The sequence below is a fragment of the Podospora pseudoanserina genome, chromosome 2, assembly GCF_035222485.1.
Source record: "Podospora pseudoanserina strain CBS 124.78 chromosome 2, whole genome shotgun sequence".
NCBI classification, from domain to species: Eukaryota; Fungi; Ascomycota; class Sordariomycetes; order Sordariales; family Podosporaceae; genus Podospora; species Podospora pseudoanserina.
The window spans coordinates 1,953,852-1,965,973 of record NC_085921.1 but is presented as its reverse complement, the minus strand read 5'-3'; the positions used below and the strand labels follow the sequence as shown (position 1 = coordinate 1,965,973).

The 12,122-nt window shown below is 52.1% G+C and overlaps 6 protein-coding genes across 6 annotated transcripts; 3 read left to right on the top strand and 3 right to left on the bottom strand.

Annotated features, from left to right (window-relative positions):
* Positions 1–236: 236 nt before the first annotated feature.
* QC764_204510 (uncharacterized protein) lies at positions 237–1,166 on the bottom strand (the record flags this gene model as incomplete). The annotated part of the gene is made up of 1 exon (XM_062944149.1): positions 237–1,166. The coding sequence occupies one exon, from the start codon at positions 1,164–1,166 to the stop codon at positions 237–239; it is 930 nt and encodes a 309-aa protein (XP_062802948.1).
* Positions 1,167–2,323: 1,157 nt separating this feature from the next.
* Positions 2,324–6,594, top strand: QC764_0035160 (uncharacterized protein; the record flags this gene model as incomplete). Its single annotated transcript, XM_062940234.1, has 7 exons — positions 2,324–2,826; positions 2,908–3,136; positions 3,194–3,256; positions 3,315–3,653; positions 3,719–3,902; positions 4,085–4,256; positions 4,341–6,594. 7 exons carry the CDS (start codon positions 2,324–2,326, stop codon positions 6,592–6,594), a joined length of 3,744 nt encoding a protein of 1,247 aa, XP_062802947.1.
* Positions 6,595–7,943: 1,349 nt separating this feature from the next.
* QC764_0035140 (uncharacterized protein) lies at positions 7,944–9,176 on the top strand (the record flags this gene model as incomplete). Its single annotated transcript, XM_062940232.1, has 1 exon — positions 7,944–9,176. One exon carries the CDS (start codon positions 7,944–7,946, stop codon positions 9,174–9,176), a length of 1,233 nt encoding a protein of 410 aa, XP_062802945.1.
* On the bottom strand, positions 8,444–8,914 carry QC764_0035150 (uncharacterized protein; the record flags this gene model as incomplete). Its single annotated transcript, XM_062940233.1, has 2 exons — positions 8,444–8,576; positions 8,832–8,914. The coding sequence occupies 2 exons, from the start codon at positions 8,912–8,914 to the stop codon at positions 8,444–8,446; spliced, it is 216 nt and encodes a 71-aa protein (XP_062802946.1).
* A 272-nt stretch (positions 9,177–9,448) lies between the features above and the next one.
* On the bottom strand, positions 9,449–10,307 carry QC764_204470 (uncharacterized protein; the record flags this gene model as incomplete). Its single annotated transcript, XM_062944148.1, has 2 exons — positions 9,738–10,307; positions 9,449–9,680 (listed from the first exon to the last, which is right to left on the bottom strand). The coding sequence occupies exons 1-2, from the start codon at positions 9,974–9,976 to the stop codon at positions 9,449–9,451; spliced, it is 471 nt and encodes a 156-aa protein (XP_062802944.1). The 5' UTR covers positions 9,977–10,307.
* A 47-nt stretch (positions 10,308–10,354) lies between these two features.
* SOD2_1 (Superoxide dismutase [Mn], mitochondrial) lies at positions 10,355–11,444 on the top strand (the record flags this gene model as incomplete). Its single annotated transcript, XM_062944147.1, has 3 exons — positions 10,355–10,755; positions 10,810–11,280; positions 11,340–11,444. The coding sequence occupies exons 1-3, from the start codon at positions 10,621–10,623 to the stop codon at positions 11,442–11,444; spliced, it is 711 nt and encodes a 236-aa protein (XP_062802943.1). The 5' UTR covers positions 10,355–10,620.
* Positions 11,445–12,122: the final 678 nt, after the last annotated feature.

Genomic DNA, 12,122 nt, shown 5'->3' with positions numbered 1-12,122 from the left:
ATTGACAGTCTAATCTAATGTTTTCCTACCTATGTAAGTGTGTTTTGCTGAATGAAAAGGAGCCAACATTGTGGGTCTCATGGCAACGTTGTTGCTAGTGTAAATACCCCTATAATGGATCACAGCCTGATAATGCCAAGAGATTCTATTTTATGCTTGGATTTGTGAAGAAAAAAGCAACTTTCTATAATCAAAATCTGCACACATTGGGTTGTTGTGTTGCTGTCGAGATTGTCTCACAAAGCAAGAGATCGATATCGGAAGATAAACAACCACAGCTCCCTCATCGTGAACAAAAACCACAGCGCCGGAAAAGACAGCAACCCCCCCGCCGTCAGCGCGATCGACATGGGCACGAAGCTATTTGCAAACTCCCGGTAAGGACCCCCCTCCGGCACCATCTGCACAGCCGTCTGCAGGGCCGCCAGCATCACCGTAACTGCACCGAACAGCAGCAGATACGGCCCGCCAAAACAGGAAAAGAAGGACAACTGGTCGTAGTGAATTTGAAAGTAACGTTCCCCACGGCAGACCATTGTCCAGGCGTTGAGTCTTGGCAAGCGAAGTTCGCCGTAGTGATAGCGTCTGGCCACTTGGGTGTCCCGAAGGTATGCATATGCCTGTATGTAATGCGACCAACCGGCCCAGTCTAGACTCTTGGGGAGGAGTCCCAGGCTTTGGGCCATATCAAAGTCCGACTCGTGTCGGATGAGGCGCGAGTAAGTGCGCAGGAAGCCTTGGGCTTCGAGACGAAGGGTGTCTTTGGGGTTGCATAGCGTGGGGGTCGTAATGTCCAATCTGCCAGGTCGGTGGTGGAGGTGGGCTTTCCAAAACGAGTGGCTGAGCAGATATTTCGGAAGTGGTTTGATGAAAATCCGGTCGATGTTCCAAATGAGGTGTAGATCAGGCCTTTCGGTAATGAGAATCGTACGCCCTTTGATGGGCTGGTGGTGTAAGGGGGAGATATTCTCAGGCTTGCCGGTCAGGAATAGCAGCGAATAGAGACTGTTCAATCTTTCGGTCGAGAGGTCGGTGGTGAGGAAAGTGACGATCCTCGCATTGTCATTGAACGGAATAGTAGGTTGACCGGGCACGGTGGTGTCCTCGTTTTCTGTGCCTCCGGCAGGTGGGTTCATCGTATGTCTGGTTTGTTCGTGACCCGCCATTAGTGGGACCGGGCTTGATTGTGTCGGATGAGGTTGTCGCGGTAGCCTGGCGGCTGGATACGTAAATCTGGCGCTGTGTCTTGGAAGAGATTCAAGGGAGAAAATGGAAATTGGAGAAGCTGAGTTCTAAATATGGGGCTGCTGAACTAAAACTCGTGAATATGCATTCGATCGACATCTATCGCGAGCATTTGTGCATTTTCATATATGCACTTAACCCCAAAGAGAGAATATAGCAAGACTACAAGCGCTGAGTGATTGGGGTCCAACTCAACAATAGCCAGTCTTTAAGTCGTCGGTCTTAGCTGGTGGTGTGCCTTGAATTCATGGCGCCAATTTCTTGACTATGGTGGACCAACGAGTGGTTGAGATCTACAAGCCACTGGTGTGTCACACAAGCCTATGGCTGATGACTTGGTTCGTATCGATTTGCCAGGCATTCCCCGCGCGCAGCATTTGTTATGCATGGAGAGGCAAGCCCTTTCCCCAAGGCGTCCACCAACCTGCTATCTCGTCTGACCGAGTTCGTGAGTTGGGGCAGTGCCTGTTGCCAGTATGCCACCCGCCCAGGAGGGCGGCGGCTACCGTTGATCCTTCCCGCTTCAGGCACAGACGGTTTTCGTAGAACCACGGGCAGTGCCTCATCTCCACCGGACCATGATGTTCACGAGTGCATCATCAGGCTCAGAAGTGATTGGGATTGATAGGTTGCTTTTTCTCAAACAAGGTTATGTAAAAAGGTCGCAATTTAGGTCATGCATATGCATGCAGCTCATGCTGGAACGTCCTTCAACTGGCCAGTACTTCAGGTAAAAGTATCTTTTTTCTTGCACTTCGATTGGTCAAATGCTGACCGGCGAAGGCATCATCATAGTCTGAAAATGGAAAGACAGGCACCGGCATAAGCATCCCTGTGAGGGAGTCTTTTGGGGCTCAGACTTGGGGGATTTGACAATGCGGCTGAAAACCATGATGCTTCAGCCTTGTGAGGCACGACGACGCGCAGTCTGAAAGAGCACGAAGGCAGGATTATAAGACCTCTGCCGTGATGGGGACATTCCTGACTTGTGCCTCATGGGCTACCTATCATCATCTTTTTCACTTCAATAGACTTTCTACCTGAGCAACATTTTTAAGTGAATAATACCTTCTTCAAGATGGACCAGCCAAAGCCGACAACCAACAAGGCAAAGAACGAGACCCCAGGGTTGAGCGGGGCTCCCAAGAGCCCAAACCCAGGGGATGGCCCTCCCCAAGTCTCGACGGCAGCTACGAACACTGCCTCGAAGCCCAATGGAACCCAGCCAGACCCACCTACTGCAAGTCAATCCGCGGGAGACCAACAGACTTCAAGTGCAACAAAGGTTGCTCCTAGTACCACTCCAGCAGATGCCACAGAGCTGGCGATCAAGAAACCAGTTGCCACTGCCCAAGAACCCAAGTCAGCTTCCAAACCATTGCCTGGTCCCGAGGTACCACTTGTGCCAAGCAACACTGCTCAGACATCCACAGATGTCAAGCAGAAGGACCCTGGAGATGCTGCAAAGCCAAAGGTTTCGAAGACTCCCAGTGGCCTACCGGAGTTTGAACACATTGAACAAAAGCATTTGGGCTTGAGGCAGCTGGTTGCACCTCCTGAGACGGAAGACATCGATGCAGAGTTAGTACCACATGCCTTTCTTACTGAGTGCAGATTATTCATGCTCCTGTACAAGAAACTAACTTGCTTACCCTACTTTAGTGTTGTCTTTGTCCATGGCATTGGTGCCCACCCCTACAACACCTGGAGGCACAAAATCACAAAGACCAACTGGCTTGACGACAAGACGATGTTGCCAGCCGATTTGCCCAAATCGAGAATACTCTTCTTCGGCTACCAGTCGGCCTGGTATGGTCCGAACGCTGTCAGACAAACAGTGAATACAGCGGCTGATCAGCTGCTCAACGCCTTGATGGGGAGATTGAGGGAGGTAAGGTTGACCCAATTTCTCCTTACTTGAGCTAGGTCTAACATTGGGTATTCTCAGAATTGCCCTGAGAGGCCCATCATCTTCGTTGCCCACTGTTTTGGCGGATTGATTGTTCAACGTGTAAGTACCTAACAGGGTCATTCAACTTGGACTCTCACCTGACATCCTTTCCAAACAGGCTTTCCACATTGCCCACTCTCACAGATCCAATTTTCCTGGCCTCATCGATGCCATCACCGGGCTCATATTCCTTGGTACCCCACACTCTGGTGTAGATGGCAACTCTTCACTGAGCACTCAGGGAGACATCTATCGAGCAATCGTCGCTGCTCAAGTGAAGACTCACTTTGAGACACTCGAGACGATGACACACAACAACCAGATGCTTCATGGAATAGTTCAGGATTTCAACCAAGTGCTGAAGAATGAGGTCAAAGTCCAGCCTCACATATATTCTTTCTTCGAGATGTATGCATCCAGTGTGGGGAAGATCGCTGGGATGGGAAACATGCCTCAGGTGAATACCTTTACTCATCAACTTCGACGTCATTCTGAGTATTGACCTCTCATTCTCTATGTTAGGAATTCGTCGTCACACAGTCATCGGCGACAGTGTATGGGCACGGCTCAACCGGTCTCAATGCCAACCACTTCAACATGAACACCTTCGAAGACAATCAAGATGCCAACTACGACGCGGTCTGTCAGCAGATTGTGAGGATGGTGAAGCTTGCAAGGGAGAATCAGGAGAAAAGGAAGCAAGAAGGTACGGCGCTGTCCCATCAAAGCATCGGAGCTTTCGTCAGAACATGGGGTTGGGCGCCCGAACACTAAGGATTCTCGGATGCAGTCGCTTCTTTGAACGGCATGCAAGCAGCTTCTTCTTTCCATTTGTACTCGTACGCACGCAAGCCAATAGAAACGTAATCTGACTCTTATTCACAACAGATTCTAGGTTCAGTCAATCTCATAGTCACCTGCCACACCTGGCAAAGCTTCCGATTCCAATCAGGAAGGACGGCCACTTTGTCGAGCGTGCAGATATACTAGGTCTCATTGACAGGAAGTTTCATGACGAGAATGGTGCCGTGGTGGCACTCACCGGTGGTTTGGGGACTGGGTAAGTACCATAAAGTGCTGAGTCTGATGCCAACTCCCCATGCTAAGATTGGTCTCTGCAGGAGGCTAATCGCACCGCACGCAGAAAGACCCACGTTGCCGTGGAGTATGCTTATCGATATTGCATCGAAAACCCCGGGGCTCATATACACTGGATCGACGCCAGCAGCGCCGAGCAATTCGAATTCTCGTACAAGCGCATAGCGGATGGTCTTCAATTCCGTCTAAGGGACGCAAACTCGCCGCAAGATGTTGTGAGGGACGTCTGTCATGCTCTAAAGAAAAGCACCGATAGTCAGTGGCTGATGGTTGTGGACGGTCTTGATGATGACGCTTCACTCAACTGGATCAAAGATGGTACCCCAAATGATGAGCGGACTCTTTGGGATTTTATTCCCAGAGGAAGACACAGCACGGTGCTGGTTACGACAAGAGAGGCACGTTTGGCACGACGCTTTGCAGGAAAGCCTCAATTTGTGATTGATGTCGCTCCTCTTAGCGGCAAGGACGCTGCATTTATGATTTTGGGCAGGAAGACAACCGACAAACAGAAGTACGACCAAGCCAAAGAGCTGGCCAAAAAGCTTGGGGGCACAGCTGGTGCCCTGGCGCTTCCGCACGCTTACCGTACCAAGGTTGATGGGAAAATCAACTTGAAGGAATACGAAGACATGCTTAAACTCCCCGAATCACAAAAGCAGGATACTACTGGCAATGCTGTTCTTGCTTGGAGGCGACTGTTTAGGGTCCTCGAGAAAAAGCACCGAGATGCGGCAAACTTGCTGTGCTCTGTTGGAGTTCTTGACGTTCAAAGCATTCCAAAGGACTTCTTCCAAAAGGCCGATTGGAAGCTCACCCGGACATTGGAAGTATACGGCATGATCGAGAGGTCGGCGGACGACAGGTTCATTCGGGTAACCGGGATTGTCCGGCTCTGTCTGCAACGCTATCTGGAAGAAGCGAAAGAAAAGGAGTTGGTTGAAGAAAAGGTTCTTGACCAGCTTTCCCAAGCCCTCAAGGACGGTGATCATGAGTTGGATGACGCATTGCTTCCTAGCATCCTTGCTGCTCTGAGGTTCCAGCCAAAACACTCGGACGGCAAGAAGGCCGCTGCTATCCTACACCTGAAGGTTGCTCAGTACTACCAGCAAATTGGACGCTTGGAAGTAGCAAGAACACACTTCGAAAAAGCTCTTACACCCCGTCCGACAGACCCGCAACAACCTCCCAGATACTTCCTGACAGCCAAAGATGTCGAGACAGCCAGACAAGCCCTCGGAAATCTCGGCCTGGATCAGAAAACGATGCCTGTGGCTGTCAGTAAGAAACCATCATCCCGTGCTTGTTTCATCCCCAACCCTCAGGAGCTGCGCAGCGAGCTTCGGTTTCTAGAAGAGAGCTCTGGGCGTGAACACACGAGCACCATTCAAAAGCTAGCCGAACTGGCTGTTTTGAGACTAGCCCACCCAAGCGCGAGACAGCCCAGCAAGACCAAGGCCAACAACCTCGCAAACACCCGCGGCCTCCCAGCAACCACGAGTGGATCTCCAGCTCCTGGTACACTTGGAAACAATAACCCTTCGGACAACGGCTCTTTTTCTTCAGCACCACAGAGTGAAGACGCCCCTGAAGACGACCCGGCTGTCCTCTTTGAACGCCTGCTGGAATCAGCAATAAACACCCACGGCCCCAACACCATGCGCACCGCCAACGCCCACTACTCCCTCGCCATAGCCTACGAGCGGCAGGAAGACTTCCCCAAATCTGAACAACACTTCTCAAAGGCCATTGCCATAGCCCGCGACAGACTTGGCCCTGAAAGCCCAGAGTGTCTCCGCATGTTGCGTGCCCTCGCTTGTCTCTACGCCCGCCAGGGAAACACACAGGCTGAGCAGATGTTCGCGCTCACCTTGCAGAACCAGATCAAAGTCCTCGGGGACACCCATCCCGAGACCCTCATCACCCGACACAATGTTGCTTTGTTCCTCGAGGAAGCCGAGGAGTGGGAAGCGGCAGGACAGGAGCTGGAGAGGATACTCGGGCTGCAGGGGTATTGGCTTGGGAGGGATGCCCCGGAAACATTACATACAGCACAAAGCCTTGCCCTCAACTATGCTGCCAGAAACAAGAGAAAGGAGGCGGAAGACTTGTTTCGGGCCACGCTCGCAACGCAGGAGCAAGTCTTGGGGGAGACGCACGTTGACACGATGACTACCGCAGAGAGGTTGCGCGAGTTTTTGGAGAATGCACAAGGCGATGGAGGGAAGGGGGATAAGGGTGCGAAGAAGGAGGATAACGATAAGAAGGGGGTCAAGGATGGGAAGAAGGGAAAGAAGTGATGTTAACCTAGGTAACCTGGATGCGAAGCATATGTGTGCGAGTTGTGAGTCGTAAAACGGGGTAGAACGTGTTTTCTTTTCTGTCTCTTGGAGTTTATTTTGGTTGCGATATCTTATTGGCTTGGTTAAGGAATATCAGGTAAAAAGTGAAGGAAAAAAAGAACGCCAGACTTGTAGCCCGTAGTTCACAATAATATCCAGTTTTTATTGCCAGTAGGCTCCAATGCGCAAGATCAACATGTGGATATCGCAGTGCAGACGCCCGAAAAACACCGAGGAACCAAGGTTTACAGGGGAGTTCTCGATGAGAATTGAACCCTGGTTTTTCTGGGCAACAGCAGGCAATTGAGAGATTTTACACTCTCAAGTCGCCTTCTCACATCTGACCATGGCCAATCCTTGGAGAAGTGACATGAAAGTTAACGTTGCTTGGGAGGTGCTTCGGAGCTCTGAACTTAATGGCCGGAGGGTGTTGTGTCTGGCATCGATCCAACATGGAAAGATCATGGATGAAAATTGGCAACTGTGTGCAAAACTGTCACTGTTAGCGCTGCTATCAATCTAAGCATGGGTTTTGTGACAAGAGAAAGCTGGGCATGACCATTGGCGATGGCAGCTCTCTGATGTTGTCCAATTGCCCTTTTGGGACAAGCCGAGCGCTACCATTGGCTAAAGCTAGCGCAAAATGTTACGCCTAACGCGGTGTTCGCGCGTTGAAGGATATCTTCTTCTGAGCAATTGAAGGCCAGCGATTGGGAATCGAGCCTCATCAGTTCCTGGAATGGGACCAACCATTAGTTGCTTGCTGCAGGGAAACGCAACGTGTTCTGCCTGACTGTTTGATGTTGTGTGACACCGAGCTGAGCAATGAGGTGGCTCACCGAGCCGTGGTGCTGCAGCTGAATGCCATTGTAACCAGAACTCGTTACAAAGAAACAACCCATTGTTTCAACGACTGAGCAAACTCGCAAATGTGCAGAATCCCATCTGATATAGTGTTGATGGAACTGCGACCTGATGGACAGCTACCAAAAAACGTGGCTCCCTCAACGGCGAATCAAGCTCGCGCCCTGACAGGTGGAGCATAACGTGGCTGTGCCTGAAAATGGCTGCGTCAGCCACACTTTCCCCATTACAGACCCAGCCCCCTGACTTCGAGCGCCGGCTCAGGGATGCCGAACTATCCACACCTTGAAACCAGGCAGCCCAAGATGCAGGCCCACAACCGCCAGCGCGCGCAGTTGCAGTCACGCACCAACAGTGGACTCAGCGGCTACTTCAGGTATATATCTTGAAGTTGCTCACAGTCTGCTGGCCGATGTCTTTGCTCAACAACCAGCTCCAGCGCCATGCCTATCTTTGCCAACACCCCCGAATCTCGCCTCGGCCGTTCCGACTCGAAAGATCCAGGGACGACATGTCGAGGAATCACAGGCAGCGGCCGCCCATGTAGGCGCTCGCTCCTCAGTGATGATGCCCCTCCCCCGCCAAAGTCCAAGAGAAACAAACTCCAAGTCGACGACCCGAGCGATCCAGACTTGTACTGCTGGCAACACAAGGAACAGGCGGTCATGTCCGCCCACTCGAGCCCCGGCCCGAAGCTGTCTCATACACCGATACTGGAGGGACGAACGAGCATAGACACTCTTGCGGAGAGGCTAGGTCTCGTGAAGACACATTCTGAACCTAGGCCCAGCAAATACAGCGGCGGATACTCCCAGTCAGCGCACCCAGAAAAGAAGAAGGGCATCACCTGCTGCTTCTGCTTTACACTTCCGCTCGACGATCTCGTGCCTTCCCCTCGCCCTCAGCCCGTGCCACTTCAGAAGCCTACATCAGCCTCGGTGCCTTATAGGCCGAGCGGGAACAAGCCCTCAAGACCAAGTTCGGCCAGGCCTCCTTCTGCGCGTCCGACATCTTCGCAGAAGAAGAACCATGCCGCGTTGATTCCCGCGGATGCGCCCCCCGAAACCGCCGCGAAGCTAGCGAAAGAATTAGCCAAGCCCTTCTCGGAAAATGACGACCCTGGCTACATTTACATCTTCTGGCTGACTCCAGAGTCCCAACCTTTGACCCCCGCAGCGGAGACCGCTCGCTCCTTGCTATCACCATCTGCTCGACCGTCAGGTTCCAGGACGATAAGCGACATACTCGCCTCGTTTGCCGCCTTTATCGACGACGACGACGATGACAGACCCCGTCCCAGCAGTGGTAATGGAAGAAGTTCGCACACCAACAAGAAGATTCTGTTGAAGATTGGTCGGGCTACCAACGTCCAGCGCAGGTTGAACGAATGGCAGCGGCAGTGCGGGTATAACATCTCGCTTATTCGGTACTATCCCTATGTCCCGTCCAACAGCACAAATACGACGGAGCGCAAAGTACCTCATAGTCACAAGGTGGAACGCTTGGTGCACATTGAGCTAGATGGTCTTGGGCTGAGAGCTGGAGATCGCGGCAAGTGCGAGGCTTGTGGCAAGGAGCACCGGGAGTGGTTCGAGGTTGAGGCGAGCAGGAAGGCGGTTGAGGTGGTGGATGATATTGTGAGGAAGTGGTCGGACTGGGACGAGACCCAGGCTTGATGGACGGTTTGTTGTTTGGAGTTTGGGCGGCATGGCATTTAGTCTTCAAGAGGTCATCACACGGCAAAGAGCCGTAAGCGTCTGCATATATCGCGATTAGAAAAGCATTTTGAAGCCATTATTCTTTATTGACCAAACAAACGCTCCCCTTGATCCAAGCCACAAACGCCGGTACCAAGCATCCCAACCTGATCCTGACCCGACCCAATGCTAATAAGCCAACCACGACGTTCAACGTCTCTGACAAATACAAAAAAGTGCCGCAGCAACACTCAAAGAGAAGCCATGCTTTCCGGCAGCGCGTTGAACCCGATGATACCATCAGCCAGCACCTCATCGCCTCTGGTCATGGAAACTCTCCGTCCGATGATGCCTATCCCAACCACAAGTGACAGCTCCTCCCGGAGCGCAACCTCATAGTGTGCTTCTATGGATGTGCTTGGGAGAGAGAATTGCTGGAGCAGTCCGGATTCTCGGAAGGGTTTGCTCATGTCGCCCGAAACACTAGAACTTCATTAGTCTCTGGATGAGAGATGGTAGTTTACAAGGTGGTGAGCGTACTGGATGGATACTAGGACATCTTCATCATCCTTCTTAGATGGCACTGGTGAAGAGGATCGTGAAGAACAGGCTGAGCCTGATGAAGGAGACGAGAACCGGACGTGGGTAGCGCTTGAACTGGAAGGAGTGGATGGATTGTGGAAGAGGAGGTTTCCTAATGGTTGGCGGGTGGAGGGCGAGTAGAAGTCTACACGAGCACCGACTCTGGGGAGGTTGGAGGGGGTTTCTGGGCCGCACATTTCGTTGGTTATGATGTAGATATTAGAAGCTGGGATTGAAGATGAGCAAACTCAAGATGATGGGACACAGTTATATTTATTCCAGCTATCAAGGTAGTTCCATCCTACTTCACCTGCCGGGATACATGAGCTTCCCGCTCGCCTCTCGTTGCGCGCATATCTCAAAGGTGTCTCAAGATGCAGAAGGCCAGGCCATCAAGGTTGGTGAAGGGCAGGGCCATCAAGGTCGGGAAGTAGGGTTGTGTGAGGGCGACCAGTGCCAGAAATCTGGGGATGTGACCCAGGGTTGTAGCCACCTGACCAATGAGATGCTATGACACTGCTTGGCGGCCTGTTTTGGGAAGGGGGTGCCCCACCATGATCCGCAACGCTGCAACGCTCGGAGATCCGGCCGCGCGACAAGAGGGACGCGGTCGATTGAGCATGTTTGCGCGGGTTGGTTCAGAGTGACAAGGACACCGCTCACAAACCGTTCGCCATCACCAAACTGTCGTCCGCTGTCAATACCGCATTGTCGGCATCTCCACAAGGAAAGCAGAAGACAGCTGATCCGCCGAGAACTGCGTTGAGCACGTTTCACTTTTGGGGAGCTTTCATTCGTGGACATCTCTGGGGATCTTTGGGGACCTTGATAGCTGGCAATCATGGTCAACTTTGACAATATCTTGAAGTATCTCGCCGTCCAGGCGCCTTTGAGGGCCTTCTCCGGCGAGGACTTTAACGCTACCAAGATGGCTGTTCAAGAGTACACCCTGCCGGCATTGCCATATGCTTACAATGTAAGTCTTGACTGCTCCGTCTGCTAGGTGTCATGCGCTAACACTGAATTGCAGGCTTTGGAACCGCACATTTCAGCCCAGATCATGGAGCTGCACCACAGCAAGCACCACCAGGCCTATGTGACAAACTTGAACAACGCTCTCAAGTTGCACGTTGCTGCTGTTGGCGCAGGCGATATTGCCAGTCAGATCGAGATGCAGCAGGTCATCAAGTTCAACGGTGGGGGGCATATCAACCACTCGCTGTTCTGGAAGAACCTTGCCCCCGCCGAGAGCGAAGAGACGAAGCCCGAGGCTGCAAAAAAGCTGGTTGCTGCTGTCGAGAAGACCTGGGGCAGTCTGGACGACTTCAAGAAGGCTTTCTCTAGCACCTTGCTGGGGATTCAAGGAAGTGGTTGGGGCTGGCTGGTCAAGGACAGTGTGAATGGGCTGCGGATCGTGACCACCAAGGATCAAGATCCGGTGGTTGGACGAGATGTTCCCGTGTTTGGTGTCGATATGTGGGAGCATGCTTACTATCTTCAGGTAATTTTTTTCCGAGCTCTTTTCTTGCTGTAGCTTGAAAGCTAACATCCGGTTCCTAGTATCTCAACGGAAAGGCTGCGTATGTCGAGAATATCTGGAACGTCATCAACTGGAAGACGGCCGAGGAGCGCTTCTTGGGCACCAGCGAGGTTACAAAATTGTAACGTTTCCTCGTAGGGTAGGTATTTTGTTGGATATGTTGTTCAGCGGTCGTTCGAATATGACATCAAGACATTCTCAGTTCATCATCCTCGCTCCTCCAAGACACCTAGGCCTCCGGGTTTGTGCAGCCGTCATTATCGTGTCCAGGATCATCCCCTCACTCCCAGTCACAGGTTTCAGAACTCGATTTCTTTCAGCAGCTTTCTCACCGAGACCTCGAGTTCTCGAGCCATCTGTCGAGCCCCAGTGTCCCGTGAACCCTCGATGTTCCGCACCGGAGAACACAAAACAGACGCCAGAAACTTCTATTACTTACCAAAATAGCAGGTCAGGTTGTTCTCGGAACTGGCGAGTCTGACCACTATCCCCGTATTCTCCGGTCGGGATGGTTGATGGACAGGCCCGACATCCGTCACTGAGGCTTCCGATCCCGAGTCTCCAGGTTTCTTGCCTCCTGGTCACCGCTTCAATACTTTAATGCACGACTCCGTCCACGACAGCATCCTCATTTATCTGACGTGCATCTCATTTGCTTGGAAACACGCCGCCAGCCACCCCGGGTCCCGGATCACCGATCTTCAGGCATGACAGGTAACGCGCACAGCAGACGTCGTCAACATGCAAGATCTGGTGGGCCCCTTTCCAAGGCCGTTTCCGCAGGTCGGTCCGCCAATTTCTTT